General features: G+C 40.7%; 1 protein-coding gene across 5 annotated transcripts in view; it reads right to left on the bottom strand.

Annotated features, from left to right (window-relative positions):
* LOC136874995 (zinc finger protein ZFP2) overlaps window positions 1–20,297 on the bottom strand; it is a 64,254-nt gene that overhangs the window by 24,515 nt on the left and 19,442 nt on the right. For all 5 annotated transcript variants that reach the window (XM_067148709.2, XM_067148712.2, XM_067148708.2 and 2 more), the window contains one exon: window positions 2,785–2,867. In XM_067148709.2, coding sequence (XP_067004810.2) covers window positions 2,785–2,867 — 83 coding nt within the window. The remainder of the gene's footprint in view (window positions 1–2,784; window positions 2,868–20,297) is intronic.

Below are 20,297 nucleotides of genomic sequence, written 5' to 3'. Positions count from 1 at the left end.
TGGTGATCCGTGAGGATTTACTTTTGTGGTTATATTTACTATTGGTGTGGTTTCTTCTATGCATTAGAAGAAAATTTTCCCATGGTCTTGCCATATATTCTTTATGTCTACACTACTGGTGATTTTTGAGGTGAGAACAGGGAGGCAGTTTAATAGTAAAGTGCATAGATTCTTCCAGGTACTTCAGAAAAAATTAAAAACTGTCCAAGTACGGAGTTTGGGAGATGGTGTCACATGGGACAGTCCCTGAATGTCAGAGAGGCCAGGAATAATATTAAGGGATTGGACACATTGTAGTATGTTACTTAGGAAAAGATCAAGTGTTAAGTGTGTTGCTTGCGTAATACGCATGCCTTCAAATATTAACTGAGGCAGGAATAAATCATAGAAAGTGGAAAGGAATCTTTTGCCAAGGATGTTATTAGGAACAGGGGCAGAATTTTTATACAACATAATTTCTAGGTTGATATCAGCGATAATAGAAATGGCATCGTAATTTTGTTGGACATCTCACACACCCTCGAGAGATGAGAAGGTTAGTTCATTGTTTATCTCTGGAGATGACTTAGGGGCATGATAAATTGACCCAATAAGGAATTTACATTTGTTGCATGTCATTTCTACCCAGAAATTCGGCTGTGGTCCTCATGTAATGAACTCAAGTTGGGTGATATTCCAGCCTGGCTGCAATTAGAACGCTCCCTACACAGCCATGGGAATGTGCCTTATGGATCAATATCAGCATGTCAGGAAATATTTTGAGTCATAAATTTTGTTGGACAACCACGTCTCACTGACACATATGATGGATAGGTCCAAGCTTTCAAGCGATGCGTGGATATTTTGTAACCATCCAGGTCACATAATATTGTGCACATTGAAGGTGAAAAGTGATAGATGGTTATTTACATATAGAATTATTCACTAAATCACTAGGCATATCACTGTTAACTGTAAAGAATGAGCCTGATAATGGTGGTATTTCACACTGTCAGCATAACCATGTCCAGGAAGCATTCTTTATTCTTTTGACACGAGACACTGAAAGTTTTTGGCAGGTTCTTTGGCCATTTAGCGAGCAGCTAATACAGTTAACAAAAAACTGTTTCTCACACTGCTATTTCTGCAAATTGTGCACTATTGATGACCCAGGATCAGTTTGATGACCTCACCTAGGTCAAGAACCAACCACAATAATGGTTGATCAGCTATGGGCAATCTGACAACACCGCACACATCCCTTCGCTGTGGCCAACTATGTCTGTTAGCTCCAGGATTTCAGCAATGCACCATGACAAACAGTTAAGAGTACATTTTTCACTTACGAATAGTTTGTCAAGTAGAAGGGTTATCTGAAATGATTATAGCACTTTTGGAGTATTGCACTGCAATCTTTACCACCAAAAATACAATAATACTCTGCCAAAGACTTTCAAAGCTGTAGTGCCATGGGGTTAGGTTTCAAAATTTATGAACCTGGGATATCAGAATGCAGACAGCAAAGCAGGCCTTAATACCATCCTCATTAGTGTCAAAAGACTTGACGCCATGTATTCTTTTCCTATTTGGGTCCAATAACTGTTCTGAAGAGTAAATATTCTTTTCCCATGCAATGTTTGAAAACAACGGGTCCATATACTCCAAAAAGCACAGGCATTTCCAACAGAGAATTATCTAAATATTTGCCCCTCATTTCTCCTGACACCCCTAGAAAACCCGTAAAATGATGAATAATTGTCTGTTTATCACTATTACTAACACACAACCCAGTCACTATGTTTAGTTTCTGCACATGGAACTTTCAATATGATTTCACAGTAACTTTTACCAGATGAACTGTCACTTTCACTGAAAATCTCATGTTCATTATCATGATAATTGCCATCACTCTCCTCCAAATCATTTTCAATAACTTAGCAATACCACTACTGTCACTGGCCTCTACCACACCTGGAACTGTGGCTCGGAGACTGACTGACACCTAATGAAAAGTTTGTATTTTCAGAGGCTACAAATGGGCAATGTATTATGGTACACATTCTCAGAAGGAGATTGCAAATAAACCATATTCCTGTTCTATTTATAGAAAATCGGAAAAGGAAAACCCTTGCAAGGGTGATCAAAATATAAACTAGTATATACGCCATGGCGCGTTAATGTCTCATCATTTGAGTTGAAGGCCTAGCCAATATTCGCATGGGTAGATAAAATTGGACAGAATTTCCAAACATAAAAAATATGATCCCACAGTGCTACAGCCACAATGAGCCTACCTTGGCCTACAAAGCAATCACTACTCAGCCTTCAGGCCTGCACATTATGAGGTGATTTCTGGTCAGAGCAATCAATCTTCTCAGCCATTACTCTTAGTTTTTTTGAGCTGGAAAGCCATCTCACTGTCAGATTGCACCCAAACTGTCATCAGGTAAGCTGAGTGACCTTTGAACCAGTTCTTGGATCTACATAAATATACGCAACCAGACCAGAAATTGAAACCTGAGCCTATGGGACATAAGCAGGCATGGAGGACGTCTGGCTGGCTGCTTGTCTAACTCACTCTAAGGTCCACTAGATAGCCAAGTACACCTAATCTCTCGAGGATCAAGAGATGAGTTGTCATGAGCTTAGTCGTGTAAACTTGCTGACATTGCACAACGAAAAGTATCCAACTTTCAACAGTACATCTACCTGGAAAAGCTTTCAACCTGGGACCTTTGTATCCCAAAGGTCACTTGCACACAGAGGGAGCTAGTGTTAGGAGTGTAAAATATAAACTGTACTTACTTCTCCTCTTCTTTGAAACATGGTAGAAGTTGATCAAGTGTAGGTTCTTCTATTATTAGTTCATCCTTCACGTCTGCTGAAGGCTATAAGAAATACGAAAAGTAAATTTAAAAAACTACAGTAAAGAGATAACAAGAATAAAATGTAAAAGGTGTCCCAATATCCCACAGGAGGTAATATTGGTCAATGTTGGAATAACCCTATAATTAAATATCCAAAAACAACACCTGTTGAGATGTGGGCCATCTTATCTGTGCTGAGTATGTGTAGCATTCGGTGATACAGACAGTCTTCCTGTTGAAGTTCATTGTTCATTTCTGATGGTTGTGTTTGAAGTGCACTGACTGTTGTACTGGTACAGTTGAGGTTGTGCTGCTAGTGCAGTAATGTATCAGACCAAACTAGAGATTCTGTACAGAGTGAATTATTTAAATAGTGAAAGTGAGTCTTACTATTTCTTGAAGGAAATGGTGGACTTGGTATTCCACTATGGGTAAGCTACAAGCCTGTGTCATATACGCTGAACAACATCCACAATTCCACATCCCTTTTACAGTAATATTAAGCAGACTGTTCTGGTGATTCGCAGACATGGGATCGTTCACAGCAGGAAGAACAGATCCAGTAGGAGTTACACAGTCCACATGCTGGAGAAGCATATGTTACGACTTAAAAAACATGATTCTTGAACAACAAGTTTTGTGAAGATCTGATGCTACTGGAGATAACCACACACTTGTATGGTCAGTTCTGCACAATCAGTTACTTTATCCATTCCTTAGCCAACATGTGCAAGCTCTTCAGACATCAGACCACTACGTTGAGATTACAGTTCAGCCACTGGCTTCTAGCTAGGACACTGAAGATCCACAGTTCAGACAGCATTTTATTTACAGAAGTTGCAGGATTTACAAGAGATGGCATATTACTTTACCACAACACATCCGTGCAATCATCAAGATATGGCATTAGGTCTGCTTCAGTATCAATGTGCCGGCAGGAATCATGTGTGACAGACTCGTAAGACCATATGTTTTACCACAAATATTGTCCGACTCGTTGGCGTAATGGTCAGCCTACGGGCCTTCGGTTTAGAGGGTCTCGGGTTCAATTCCCGGCCGGGTCAGGGATTTTAACCTCCATTGGTTAATTCCAGTGGCCCGGGGGCTGGGTGTTTGTGTTGTCCCCAACATCCCTGCAACTCACACACCACACATAACACTATCCTCCACCACAATAACACGCAGTTACCTACACATGGCAAATGCCGCCCACCCTCATCGGAGGGTCTGCCTTACAAGGGCTGCACTCGGCTAGAAATAGCCACACAAAATTATTATACCACAAATATTAACCGGTGCCGAGTATCATCATTTTCCATACCAACAATGAATTAATAGCTCTATTGGGGGACATTATCCTTGCAGAAAGAAAACAGATGTATTTCATGCAAAGAAAAGGTAATACTCCAACTACTATACCTTGTATAACAGCATCTAACTCAAGGATTTCATGGGTGAATGATTAGTTGAGGAGATACCAGTACCACAGTCTCCCCACTCACTTGCCCTAAATCCTTTCGATTTCTGGCTATAGGAACACTACATACATCGGTGTAAGCCCAACATATGCACAACATGCATGTTTCAGATACGTAAACAATTCATGTGAGCAAATCTGGGTAGCGCCAAGATGACGTCAAGAGTTCATGATTCACTAACAAGAGGGTCTGAAGCATGTGTAAGGATGCATGGTATCCACATGGAGCACCTTCTTAGTGTCTACATCTACGTAATACAGATGACAGATTGGCATGTATTTCAACAGCTGACAAAATAAATTTCATTCCTCCACAATAAAATCAGTATTCTACCATCAACGATAAAATTTACAAAATGGAAATGATCCAACAAGTATTGTATTATGTCATAATTGTAGCATAATGGTTAGTGCTATTACCTGCCCTCCTCAGAGGAATGGGTCTAATTACTGGTACTGCCACAGATTTATGAATGGCAGGAGGGCTGGTATGTTGTGAAAATGGTACACGGAGCTCACCTCCATTGGAGGTGCGCCTGAAAAGAGCTGCAACTCCTCGGGGTGAGGACACGAGTTTACCTATAATACAGGAACATGAAAAAGAATACAATAGGATAAACATAATGAGAGGACAGCACAGAAAGAGAGAGTAACAGCAAAAAGACAAGGACAATTCCAATATCCTCACACAATGTCATTTCATTCCAGAATATCATGTCATCTTCATCCTATTGTGTGTTATATGTTTGTTCCTTGCCATTACTTGTGTTCCCATAGATGAATTTTATTGCCAAGCAAACATACACTGGATCCCATATCCCATACCGAAGACTTGCCTACGATGTTCAAGTTCATTCTACAAATGACGAATTATAATCATTATAAAATATCAAAGCCATTTTTGACAGTGCTGATGTAGTTTTTTTTATTATTATTATTGATGTATACAGTCGTATCAGCACACACGTTATTAAAACATAACCGGTTTTCGGACACTAAGGTCCATCATCAGTGTTAATATTTAAATTTAATTTCACATAAGTGTGTCGTCAAAATGAGTTAAAAATGAGTTTAAATTTGTAGCCCTGTTGACATCAACTGTAAAATGAGAAAAAAGAAAACAAGTGTAAAATTATGAAATCAATACATGTAAATTTAAAATGTTGTTGTAAAAATTTATGGACATACCATGGTAAGCCTGGCTTTCCTTCGTGCTCAGGCTGTTGGTCGAGTATATCATTTCTACAAATGATCAGTTGTGAATTTTCTTTCACTCAACAGAAGGTTTTATCGACATTTACTAAAGTTACCACATTTCTTTTTCAGATTCTAAAGGACTATGTGCTCACCTCACAGTCTAGGGATAGCAAGTCTAAATTCTACCCACAGGCACTGGGGTTTAATTCACCGCATGATCAAGGAATTTTACACTGAACTGAGGTCCAGTTCAAGGTCTAACCAGGTTGCAAGAGAACAATGAGCCACCTTACAGTCAGATAGAGGTTCCAGTCTAGAAAATCTATATAAATAAAATTGTTTCTGTTTGTCTGTTTGTCTGTCTGTTTGTCTGTTCCACCATCACGTCGAAACGGCTGGATAGATCTCAACCAAACTTCATATTTAGAGTATACTGACCCCGGGGAAGGTTTCGATATGCATATCATTTTAAAATCTTTGAAAAGACGGGGGTTTTATAGGAAAAACGGTTTTCCTCCATTTTCTCTTATACTATTATAGGCAAAATATCGAATTTGTCGTATAAGGACGAGACAAAGCTCAATTTAATCCTCTTGACGCAAAGAACAAAACTCGGTAAGCCCTACGGGCCCGAAAACCATGTTTTAAGGCCCTAAAACCAACCGTTACGGAGATATTGGCACCACACTACCCCTGCTCTAGGAATCGGATAAAGAAATGAACTGCCGTAACCATGGCAACGTCAGCTCCAGGATTCTAGAGCAGTGAGATTATGCATGTACGTTTGGGCATAGCTGTCAACCAAAATAGGTACAAATAAGACTTAATATCTGGGAAAAAATATACTGTTGTGTAAGGCACTCATAGGACTCCTTTGGGCGGGGATAAATAAAATTGTTTCTGTTTGTCTGTCTGTTTGTCTGTTCCACCATCACGTCGAAACGGCTGGATAGATCTCAACCAAACTTCATATTTAGGGTATACTCATCCCGGAGAAGGTTTTGATATGCATATCATTTTAAAATCCTTGAATAGACAGGGGGTTTATAGGAAAACCAGAATGGTTTTTCCACCATCACGTCGAAACGGCTGGATAGATCTCAACCAAACTTCATATTTAGAGGATACTCATCGCGGGGAACTTTTCCATATGCATATCATTTTAAAATATTTGAATATATGGGGGGTTTATAGGAAAATCAGAATGGTTTTTCCACCATCACGTCGAAACAGCTGGATGGATCTCAACCAAACATTGTATTTAGAGTATACTAATCCCGGGGAAGGTTTAGATATGCATATCATTTTAAAATCCTTGAATAGACGGGCGGTTTATAGGAAAACCAGAGTGGTTTTCCCACTATCACGTCGAAACGGCTGGATAGATCTCAGCCAAACTTCATATTTAGAGTATACTCATCCCAGGAAAGGTTCCGATATGCATATAATTTTTAAATCTTTGAATAGACGGGGTGTTTATAGGAAAACCACAGTGGTTTTCCTCTATTTTCTCTTATACTATTGATTTTCTGTAAACTTCGTTTACCGTACGTGAAACGTCTCTTCATTATAAACAACTTTCGTTATGTTCATAATTTACCTTACTCTTCACATGACGGAGAAATTTACAATTTTCTGCTGGTATCATGCTCTGCATTTAGTGACCGACAGACCGACAACGAACCTACAGGTTACCATGGCAACGTCTCTGACTGCATGCCAGTAGGGAAGTAACGTATTGCCATTTTCCTCATCATGCTTTTAAATTCGTGGTTGTTCCTTGGGTAGATGGCAAGAGAGGCATCAATCGGCTCATCTGCGGGATATTGGCGGAATATCGTTGGAGGTTATAACCGCCCTCGAATAGATTAAGTAATAACACCATTAGTCATCTTCATATTTGTTTACCTAAGAATCACTGAACCTAAATTTCTCCTCTGTTAGCGCTTTATTATATCCATAACTCACGGCATTTATTTATTTGTCGTTATCCGGCTGTCCTCAGTTATAATCCATTTTCTATTAGTTTCAACATTCTTAACTGTATTATTTTCTTCCTTAATTACGCCGTATGTACGTGAATGCTAGAAACTACTGGATGCATTTCCACCAAGATTCGTATTTAGAATACACCTGTCCTTGATAGGTTTCAGGGCAAATATTGTTTCTAAATCCCTGAACTAACTGGGGGTTTATACGAAACCGAAACAGTGATTTTGCACTTCCAAAAAATATACACAACAAAAGTTTATGGAAGTCTACCTACCTTGGTAGAAATTAATGTCTAAACCTTTTTTTCTCATGTGCATCATTTCGATACGAGGATCAATAAGGGAGATATCATTAAAGGACCGTTTTTCTGTACAAGTCCCATCGGACTTAACCCACGAGCGGGTGCGTGTAAAGCGTATTCCTTACAACTTGAAAACTACTGAAGACATTCGAAACAAAATTTATATTTAGCATCCACCTGTCCAAAGGTAGGTTTTAAACGTAAATAACATTTCATGTTCCGGAATGGACTGGCAGTTTATAAGGAACCGAAATGGTGATTTTACTCTTCCACAATATATACAGAACAAGACCAACCTGACTGGAAATCGACCAAACCTGATGGAATTCCACCTCTAAACCTTTTTTTTCATGTGCATTTTTTCGTCAGGAGGATTAATAAGGGAGATATCATGAATGGTCACTTTTGCAGGTTAAGTCCAGCGGACATAGCCCAAAAGGTGTTTTACATGGAGCAGATTCCTTATCTATATAAATCAAATCGTAACGACTGTGTACCTCTACACTGACTATTTTGGCGAAATTTTCCTACAGCTTTCTGTTTAAGGGGTAATAATAACAATCTCCATAATTTTTGATTTCCTGAAAGTCCTAATTTTTACCCGCCTCGCCCAAAATCCACATTGTGGCATAATCTGCCAGAAGAATAAGAAGATAATTGAAATTTGACAAAATTATACGTTTTAGCCTGTAACGAATGAAAAATCCTATATCATTAAATTTTTCATTTTTTATCCCCGAAGAATATCGAAATATGCAGGCAATTTTAATGATGGTGCAGACCTTCGGAAATTCCTATCACGTAACGGATTGCACAATCTCCGTTCAATTTGGAATCATCTACAACCTTGGTCTTATGACTTTATGCCGTATCTGTATCCCTTTTACGTTTGATTTTTCTCTATTAATCGATGTTAAGTCAATTTGGAATTTTCACATGCATTATTCATACTTTCAATTACTTATATGAAATACAGAATCATCAAACTCTTCACGAAAATTGGCCCACTCAGTAGCCATATGTGAGCCAAATGCTACGTATGTAGCTGTCACATTATTATCCGAAAAGTAATGTAATGTGAGATGGTCTTACAAAACCTTTACCCTGTTCCACGTTTCTAAATCTGACCCAAGAATAGATGACATATCATTGGACCAGCCATTTAGGCCACTAAATCCGGCGTGTCTTATGGTATAATCCTTTGTCGATATGACGTACGTTTAGTAGCAGTTAATCTGTAAATGAAGGTCTTCAATATTGTAAACACGCATATACTTTCGTATGTCGATCTATATATATTCACTGATGTCGATTTAGCGATCGAGAAAGGGTCGGTCTGCTATTGTAATCAGTACTCCCCACACCGACTTCGACTGGCAGTAGGAAAGGGTTCCTTCTCCAACTCCTGTGTAACTGTCATTAGTAAGGAAGGCCTACAATTGTAATGAATAGTTCCCTTCTCGATTTGACTTGCAGAAGGTAAGTGAGCATGCAGTTTTGTTTAAAACTCCCCTACCCGATTGTGTTTGGCAGTAGGCAAGGGTGCCCGCCATTATAAAGAAATGTACTCATCTAAAATGTGACTGGCATTAGGCATAGTGGCCTGCTATTTTGATGGAAACTCACCAACTTGGTGTGACTGGCAGTACGCTGGCTGGCAGTAGGAAAAGGGGCCTGTCATTATAATGATAACTGCACAACTCAATTTCGAGTGATAGTAGGGTAATTGCCTGCCATTGTAATAAAAACTGTAATCTGTCTGGAGGTAGGAAAGGGGGGCTGCCATTTTAACGAAAACTCCCCAAATCGATTCTGTCCGCATAGTAGGCAATGGGGCCTGCAATTATAATGTAAACTTCCCAACCTGATTGTGAATGCCAGTAGGCAAGTGAGCCTGCCGTTATATCACAAATCCGTAACAAACACTTTACATTGGAAACGTACGGGGACCTCCCCATGCTCTTTCTCGGATAACGCTAAGAGACATGCAATTTTAAAACTATCTTATTTACTGCATGTACACTATTTACTTCGATATTCGAATACAATGTAGAATACCGTACCATGGCAACGTCAGCTCCAGGATTCTACAGCAGCGAAATTATCTATATAAATAAAATTGTAGGGGGTCCGCTGTCTGTAATTTCTTTTGTTTTGCCAATTTTTCAGATATTTATCCGTTTTAGGTCAACTCAAGACCGAATCGGTGGTTTTTACGTTTCGTGTCTGTTTGTTTGTTTGTCTGTTTGTCTGTTTGTCTGTTCAACCAAACTTCATATTTACAGTATACTTATCCCGGGGAAGGTTTCGATATGCATATCATTTTAAAATCTTTCAATACACGGGGTGTTTATACGAAAGCCATCACGTCGAAACGGCTAAATAGATCTCAACCAAACTTCATATTTAGAGTATGCTCATCCCGGGGAAGGTTTCTATGTGCATATCATTTTAAAATATTACAATAGATGGGGGTTTATAGGAAAACCAGAATGGTTTTCCTCCTTTTTCTCTTATACTATTGATTTTCTGTAAACTTCGTTTACCGTACGTGAAACGTCTCTTCATTATAAACAACTTTCGTTATGTTCATAATTTACCTTACTCTTCACATGACGGAGAAATTTACAATTTTCTGCTGGTACCATGCTCTGCATTGAGTGACCGACAGACCGACAACGTCCCCCTGTGGGTGGGGGCGGTAGAATAACAAGAGAGGTGTCAATCGGCCATTCTGCGGGATAATGGCGGAATATCGTTGGAGGTTAGGCCTATAACCGTTCTCGAACAGCTTCAGTAATAACACCATTAGTCATCTTATATGTTTACCTAAGAATCCCTGCGCCTAATTTGCTCCTCTGTTACGGCTTTCTTATATCCATAACTCACACCAGCATAATTTATTGAGGGGCATAAGTAAGAGCAATACATTCACTTGGTATTTACATATTTGTCGTCATCCGGCTCTCCTCAGTTATTATAATCTATTTTCCATTAATGTCAGATTTCTTAACTATTATTTTCTTCCTTAATTACTCCGTATGTATGTTGATTGATTGATTGATCGATTGATTGATTGATTGATTGATTGAATCCCAGCAGAAAGGCGTAATTGTTCAATACAATCCTCCACATTCGGTTGGCCTCAGGAACGGCATACGATCTTAAAATTGGGCCAACTCCCGAGATCTCTCAAACATAAGAACACAAGTCGGATGAGAGAAGAGAGTGGTGATGGTGCTGATTTTTGTTTCAAGAGGAACTACAACGGGGCAACCATCCTATATTAACAGTAATCAGTGACAAAAATGGAGGAATCCGACTCTTCCGAAATTAAGTTATCCGCGAAGGGCGTGGAAATGAGGCCTCGAATGTTCTTATGCCGTCGGAGTCTGCAAAGAACAAGAATAGACCACGGAAGTTCGGATAATATAGCTAAAGTGAGGAGCGTGGCATAAGTAAGTGCACCTAAAAGGGTCCGTGGTCGCGAGCCCACCCTGCCAAGTTAAGGACCCCTGGGGCGATTTCAGTCACCTGTTACGACAGGCAGGGAATAACCCGGATGTATTCCTCCCCCCCCCCTCCCACCTTCACCACGCAACAGGCGGTTCACAGAAACGAACTACGATGCACACGCTACGCAAAATACAGTAGGTCACTATATACACCAACAGCAATATAAGGAAAGAAATTACGTACAGATGTTACATGGAAATCTTTCCTTTATAAGAGAGACAGCTATAAACAAAGAAATAAGATACACGTGCGGTTGTGTGCTACACAGTCACGGTGCTCCTGTGGGGAAAACCAACATCTACTGTCGTTCTCTATATGCGATTTTCTATTTTACGCAATAAAAATATCACACGAGAACACTTTTACGTATTCTAAAAGCAACTTTATTATCGCTACGAACTTATCCTGTCAGATAGAAGAAAACATTCAGTGCCTCTCTCGGACGTTGCCTACGCTATAATACAAGGCCTTGAAATGCACTAATGAAAACGGGTGCCACCTTAGTTCACCGTTCAGCCACTAGGATCGCGCTGTTGCCCCCTTGTGTTCGCATGGCCGTGTATGTCTATAAGTAAATTATATCCTAAATAAAGAGAGCTGAATGTTGTAGGTGTCTACAGTTTTAAAACTTTCCTACTCAGGGGCTTTTTATCGAGTTTCAAAACTTTCTCACTTCTACTTGAGTGGCTCGAAGCAATGTTGTCTAATAGAGGTCTCAGAAATTTTTGGAGTAGAAAAAGAGGTAGTTTGTCGTCTTTACACACTCTACACTTAATTTCACTGATGAACCTGGTTTTCAGAAAAAACGTACACATTTTTAGTAACTGTCGTCGAGGTAAATACTGCACAGCAGAGGTAACAAATTCCGTCATGCGCTGCAGAAGAGCCACAAACGATGATTTCGGGTATCTGAGGGCTCCTCGATCTTGAAAGCGAATAAGACACAATGTTGGACTTTCACTAGCTGGAGAAGTCTTCACAGTCTGTTTGTTCTTCTGCCACACGCACTAAGTATCCTGCTACCATAGCTAGAGAAATACCAGGTATTGTAGCTGTTGAATCTGAAACAAATTAATCATATTTATGTACTATCGAACACTTAAATAAAAAAGTATTATTCACACAGATCTGATGTAATTTACCTTGCAAGGGTTTTGTAATGATAGACATTACGTGTTCAGGAAGCTGCGGAATTTGCACATCATCGCGACTTTCATTCCTTTTATATCTTTCATCCATCTGGCACATTCTTGGTTGTAGTAAACTGGTTCGTACATTGCGGATCTTATTTTCATCCCTCAGCTCAACATTGCCATGTTTTGATGCCGCAATAATTCCTGTATGGAGCGTTGTTTCGATTGCGTTAAGGCATGACCTTGCGTCCATTGTGTCATTGTATCCCGCTTTGCGTGGTAGGTGGCTAAAGAAAAGCTCGATATCATCGCTTGTTAGATTCCTCGTCAAGACATAATGAAAATTTATACTTATGAGGTATTTTACGCAGGCCACAGTGGATTGGGTAGTCAAGACCAACGCCTGATACGTTTCCCTCGTGAATCTTTTCTCTTTCTCTAGATGCATTTGAATGTTCTTGATATATGACAGGAAATCATTTATTAACCAACTGAGGCGTTCATCTTCAATGCTGAAAAATGCCAGTTTGTTCTCATTCCTGGAATATGTCCCATACGAGGTGTTGCAGACATCATGGGCATCGAACCACTTCATAAAATGCTCCATGAAAGAAATTGTTCCTTTTAAACTGTTCTTGTCTTTAATGCTCTCGGGACAAACCACCTCCATACCCTTCAAACCAGCGACTGTTTCAGGGGAAAATACAATTTTGGCTCTTGATACATTCATTTTCTCCAAATTTGTAGGGTAAACTACTTTTCTGGTTAGTTTCCTCACCGGCTTCATAACTGAAGATTTCTGGAGTTTGAAAAGAACTCTCAAATGATCGCCGGTCACGATAGCATTGTTTACAAAAAAGTCTCGTGACAAATGTTGGGATCGCACGTTTTTTTATGACGTGACTGGGATCGAAACTTAGGAACAGAGGCCTAGTTTTATCAGCTGGATATTGTATCTCATGCGTAATGCTTCCTCCACATAATGTTTCGAACATCGAAACATTTACCTGAGAATTGTCGGTCACAATTCTGATCACTCTGAAACCACACTCTTCAACAGCATTTAACGCATCCAAGGTTAATTTTGCAAGTTGTGAGCCCGTAATGGATGAAGTGAAATAGAAAGACACCGGTATTCTGTAATATGTAGAGAGTCCCTTGAACAAAATGCAGAGTAGTTTATTGGCCAACCTATCTTCGATTCCAAGAGCGTCAATGTCAATGTCATTCAGTCCAATAAACATATCTAATTTCCTGTCATACATAAGTTTCGGCTTTATGGACATTTCATCTATTATAAGGGAACCAACCTTTTCGTTATCGTTCACTAACGACAGTTTTTCTACCAGTAATCGGGCTTTAGTTAGCGAAGTTATGCCGGTCTCCCCTTTTGAGTATCCAACATACGATTTCAACGTTCTTGGATGAGGAAGATGCAAAATATCGAGTGTTCTGAGAAGCCGATAACCAGTTGGCGACCTTGAAGATAATAGTACACAAATTTTAACTGTAGTCTCCTGGTATTTACATTTCTTTTTTCCAAAGCTCTGAAGTCGTTCTAACAAAAAGTTTGCTTTCATATTACCTCCCTCAGCTTCCTTCTGAATTTTAGAAACTCGACTTGCAAGATTTCCGGGATCCTTCTTTACCTTACTAAGTTCTGCTTCCAAGTCACGAATTTTTACGCGCAACCTCTTAATAATTGTCACGTGCTTTCTATTTCTTCTAATCTCCTTCCTTAATTTCCTGGTAATGTATTTTGGTACTGTTGATTTTAGGACGGGAGAAAACTGTGTACCTACTGTTGTGGTGCCTACATTTATCAGGTCAGATTCTCCAGTATTATCAGGCACAGGAGAATCCGATTGTTCCACACATTTTCTCTTATTTCTTATATACTCATTTTCACTGTCCGTTTTTTCAAGCTGTCTTTTCTTAGGAGCTTTCCTACATTTTAAAGTGACTTGTTTGTGTTTGGGGAACTCTGTAAACACTGAAGGGACTTTATTAGGCAGGAGCGTCTTTTTAGATGTACTTATACTAAAGTCTTCTTCTCTGAAGTGTTTACTGCACACCCTCGATTTTTCTGTAGGAACCCAGAGAGATCCCGGCTTGTCTCCTCTGCGAGATACAGCAACAAGCCACCGTTCTTTTAAAGCACTATTCACTGGAAACTTGTGAAATGAAATTCCACTACCTTTAATTTGTCGTGAATGACAATAAGGAACACAGCAATAAACCATGATTGAACCTGCGAGTGCTTATTATCACAAGATTACACACATTCACAACCAACTCAATACACACGTTTAAAGGCGCGAACCTGGTAAACAGGGGGCAAGGTAGCGATCCTAGCGGCCCGCCAATGAACTGCAGTGTGACCACTTCTATAGCGTTTTACGGGCTCTATTTCCAGGCCTTGTATTATAACGTAGGCAACGTCTCGGAGTACAAAAAAGAAAACAATCGCTCTCTAAAACAATCTACATAGAATTTATACATGTTTTACATCAGAGATCTAATGGTGCTGTTCCTTGACGCCATATTGGAAATCTGTGTGCCGTACGTCCGCACGTTATACGTCCATGGACACGAAACATAAATATAATAACATAATAATTTCGGCTCATCATAAACCTTCAAAATACCAGTATTGAAGGTTTTATCCTAATTAGGATACCTGTCCTACGACACTACTGCGCAACCAATCTGGGCCACCCGTGAGTCACAGGCAACAGCTACTTCGGTCAGCTTCAGCAGTCTATATCATCCATGTCGATAAGCGTAACCGAAATCAATATTGCTCTGAGCAAAAGGAACTTGACTGCTTAATGGTATTCACACTGGTGGCGCTTAGTTCTTCTCTGTATTACATTGTTACTTTCTAACTGAGATTGTTAACATATCTATGTGAGTGTTCATGTCAGTTATTGCGTTTAAAAATATCTGAAATATTGTTTCCTGTTTCAGAAGTGTTGCGACGGTACGTTAATTTATTTCCACTTTAGAAATTTTCGGATACTCTAATTTCATTGGGAACCACTGCATCTGAAATTCTTTTCTGGGCGGGGTTTGTGGTTGTTATTTGGAAGCATTTTGCGGCCTTTCCCTTTCTTTTGCCGATATCTTCATTCTTCGAAGTATCGGATCTCTTTCAATTTCGTTCTGATTAGTGATAAGGCAGGATTGTTGAGGAGTTGTCCTTCCTTTTGAAACAATCACCAATACGGCCATTTCAATTCTGTTGCTGATTGCGATTTTTAACCCCTTTGTGGACTTTATCTTCCTTTTCCGATATCTTCATTCTTCGAAGTATCGCATCTCTTCATATTTCGTTCTGATTAGTGTTAACAGAAGATTGTTGCGCATTTGTACTACCTCTCGAAACAATAATCACAACTACCTCTATTTTGTTGACTATTACCCCTTAGTACTTCCTGCCTTCCCAGTTTCTGCTCTGGGAGGGGTTTCTGTTTTTGATATTTTCGAGCTCATTGCGGCCCTTCCCTTTATTTTGCCGATAACTTCATTCTTCGAAGTATCGGATCTCTTTCAGTTTTCTTCTGATTAGTGTTAATAGAGGATAGTTGCCCCGTTGTACGTCCTGTTAAAACAATAATCACCAACACCACCGTCACCAACAGAAAATAATCACCACCGCATGCACTTTGCTGCCCATTACAGAGTTACTGATTGGGTTTCGACACTTTTGTGACTGTTCCTTTGACCATGCCTGCTAGGAAGCGAATTAACATTGGACGGTCCATATCAAAAGCTAAAAAAGTTAAGATATTGAGGGCTTCCGAGACTGCTTCAGACCGCGAGGCCAGACTCAATGCAGACAGACTGAGGAAGAGCACTCACCGTGATTCGGAGAGTGCTTCTGAGCGCGAGGCCAGGCTTAGCTCACAGAGAGCACGCCAGTCCACATCTAGGGCGTCTGAGACTGCTTCAGACCGCGAGGCCAGACTCAGTGCAGACAGACTGAGGAAGAGCACTCACCGTGATTCGGAGAGTGCTTCTGAGCGCGAGGCCAGACTCAATGCAGACAGACTGAGGAAGATCACTCACCGTGATTCGGAGACTGCTTCTGAGCGCGAGGCCAGGCTTAGCTCACAGAGAACACGCCAGTCCACATCTAGGGCGTCTGAGAGTGCTTCAGACCGCGAGGCCAGACTCAGTGCAGACAGACTGAGGAAGAGCACTCACCGTGATTCGGAGAGTGCTTCTGAGCGCGAGGCCAGGCTTAGCTCACAGAGAACACGCCAGTCCACACCTAGGGCGTCTGAGAGTGCTTCAGACCGCGAGGCCAGACTCAGTGCAGACAGACTGAGGAAGAGCACTCACCGTGATTCGGAGAGTGCTTCTGAGCGCGAGGCCAGGCTTAGCTCACAGAGAACACGCCAATCCACATCTAGGGCGTCTGAGACTGCTTCAGACCGCGAAGCCAGACTCAATGCAGACAGACTGAGGAAGAGCACTGACCGTGATTCGGAGACTGCTTCTGAGCGCGAGGCCAGGCTTCGCTCACAGAGAGCACGCCAGTCCACATCTAGGGCTTCTGAGACTGCTTCAGACCGCGAGGCAAGACTCAGATCGCAAAGATTTAGACAGATGCGTTTAAGAGAAACAGAATCAGAGGATCAGCGGATGGCTCGAATGGAGCATGACAGAGAGCACCATTCCCTCACACGCGAAAACCTAGCTGCGGAGGAATATTCTCAGGCGTTAACACAACGACGAAGTACCTACGCATCGTTAAACGAAATGCAAAATGTCCAGCAGGAAGAGAAAAGACAACGTGCAGCAGAAAGACGTTCATCAGAGACCACTGATGAATATCTCAGACGGTTAGATGAAGATAGAGTGAGACATGGCAATGTTAGAGAATTACATTCAACGTCAATTGAATCTAGGTGTCCTAATATGATTCCATGGCATGAAAAGCAGCGAAGTGCATTTGCTTATAACCCTCTTATCGACTACCATCCAAGAGCCCATATAGGGTCTTTGAGTAAAGTGTGCCCTTTCTGTAGGGCTCTCAAATGGAAGCAAGAGCCAGAGGGAATGTGCTGCTCTTCCGGAAAAATTAAATTAAATCATCTAACTCCTCTACCGGAACTTCTTATTTCTCTGTTAAATGGGACGCATACTGACTCTCGCCATTTTCTTCAGTTTGTGCGAGCCTACAACAGCGCATTCCAAATGACAAGCTTCGGAGCTACTAAAGTAGTGGAAGGAAATTTTATGCCAACATTCAAAATTCAAGGACAAGTATACCACTTAATAGGTTCACTTCTCCCTGCAAACAATGAAAATTCTAAATATCTTCAAATATATTTCATTGCAGACCACAAAGCACAGGTAGATCAAAGAACAGCAATAATACCAAATTTAAAAACCCATTTAGTTAATGATTTGCAGGGCATGTTACATGATGTGAACCCATATGTCAAGGAACTGAAGACAACTCTAGAGACAATGCCGGACGGTGACACCCACAAGATTGTGATCCACGCCGACCGAGTTCCTGCTGGTGAGCACAGAGGCTGTTATAATCAGCCGACAACAAACGAGATAGCTGTCATATTGGTTGGACACGAATGTGATAAGCGAGACATCGTGCTTCGGACAAGAGACCAGGGCCTGAGACGAATATCTGAAACCCACCGATCATACGACGCTCTTCAATATCCCCTGATGTTCCCTCGTGGAGATGATGGCTACCACTTCCTACTGTACCACGTAGACCCACGAACCGGAGAACTAAAGACCCCTCTCAAGAAAACATCTTCTCTTCAGTTTTATTCTTATCGTATAATGATAAGACAAGGCGAGGTAAACTACTTACATTGTTACCGTCAACTGTCCAATCAGTTCTGGGTAGACATGTATGCTAAAATAGAGACTGAAAGGTTAGTCTATATCAGAACACACCAAAGGGAATTAAGGGCTGAGAGCTACATTCACCTTAAAGACGCCCTGAGGAAGGACGAGGGTAACATGGCAGATTTGGGACGGTTAGTCATTTTACCGTCCACTTTCACTGGAGGACCCCGATATATGCACGAGCGATCTCAAGATGCACTCTGTTATGTGCGAAAATACTCATGTCCAGATCTTTTTATTACAGCTACAACTAATCCAAAATGGGAAGAAATTGGTAATGCCGTATATAATGGTCAGTCAGCGAATGATCGTCACGACATTATTACACGTGTATTTCACATGAAATTAAAATCTCTCATGGACTTACTAACCAGAGAACAAATATTTGGGCCAACTCTTTGTTTTATGTACTCTGTTGAATGGCAAAAGCGTGGCTTGCCTCACGCCCACATATTATTATGGCTTGAGGACAAGATACGACCCGTCGATATTGATAAGGTTATTAGTGCTGAATTTCCAGATCCTGATAAAGATCCACAGCTTTTTAACATAGTTAAATGTCACATGGTCCATGGACCATGCGGATCTTTCAACGTAGGCTCACCATGTATGAAAGGTGGACGATGCTCAAAACGATACCCACGAGCATTCGTCAATGAAACTGTCACAGGGAACGATGGGTACCCATCCTACAAGCGCAGGATTCCTTCTATGGGTGGCTTCACTGCACGCCTTATGATAAATGGACAGGATATGGAAGTGGATAATAGATGGATAGTGCCATACTGTCCTGTTTTGTCTAGGGTATTCAAAACACACATCAATGTTGAATACTGTAGCAGTGTTAAGTCCATCAAATACATCTGTAAGTACATCAACAAAGGAAGCGATCAGGCAGTCTTAGGTTTGCAAGACAAAAATGATGAAGTGTGCCAGTATCAGAGCGGAAGGTACATATCCAGCTCAGAAGCAGTTTGGCGAATTCTTTCATTTCCTATCCATGAAAGGTATCCTCCAGTAATGCATTTAGATGTTCATCTACAAAATTTTCAAAGAATTGTCTTTACTGCAGAAACGGCTCATGACATAGTAGAAAATCCACGTAACACCACCTTAATGGCATTCTTTAACTTATGTCAGACAGATGATTTTGCTAAGACACTGTTGTATGAAGACGTTCCCTCTTACTATACGTATAACAAACAGCAAGGTACATTTGTAAGAAGAAAGAAAGGAGTACCTGTGGTAGCATTTTCGGGCGTTAGAAAGCAGCACGTAATTAGCCGAGTGTATGCAGTCCATCCTAATAATTCCGAGTGCTTCTATTTACGCATGCTTCTGTTCACTGTCAGGGGACCAACATCCTTCACTGACCTTCGCACCGTCAATGGCATACTTCACCCTACATATCGGAGTGCATGCAAAGCCCATGGATTACTCCTGGATGACTCTCAATGGGAAGAGACACTGAAGGAGGCGATAGTTTCACAAAGCCCAGCAAAACTTCGCCGGCTTTTTGGCATATTGTTAGTCTTTTGCAGTCTCTCTGATCCGTTGGATCTGTGGAACAAATATAAGGAGAGCCTAGCAGAAGATTTCTTACGACAACTTTCCCCCTGTAACGACGGTACTGCTCATGAAATGATCGCCCATGTGGAAGACAGATGTCTTCAAGACCTCGAAGAATACGTTCTATCGATTGGCGGTCAGCCTTTGAACATTTACGGCCTTCCTTCCCCTCAGATCTTACAAACGTTAAATGCTGACTATCTCAGGGAAACAAATTACAATAAAGAAGCGTTAAGGTCTTTTGTTCTATTAAATGAACCAAAACTTACAGATGAACAGACTGTAGTATATCGGGAAATATTAAACTGTGTTAGAAATAAGGAAAGTAGAATGTTTTTCTTAGACGCTCCGGGCGGAACTGGAAAAACATTCCTGAT

The sequence above is a fragment of the Anabrus simplex genome, chromosome 5 (assembly GCF_040414725.1).
Source record: "Anabrus simplex isolate iqAnaSimp1 chromosome 5, ASM4041472v1, whole genome shotgun sequence".
NCBI lineage: Eukaryota > Metazoa > Arthropoda > Insecta > Orthoptera > Tettigoniidae > Anabrus > Anabrus simplex.
Note: the sequence above shows the minus strand (reverse complement) of the source record. Positions and strands in the feature narration are given on the sequence as shown.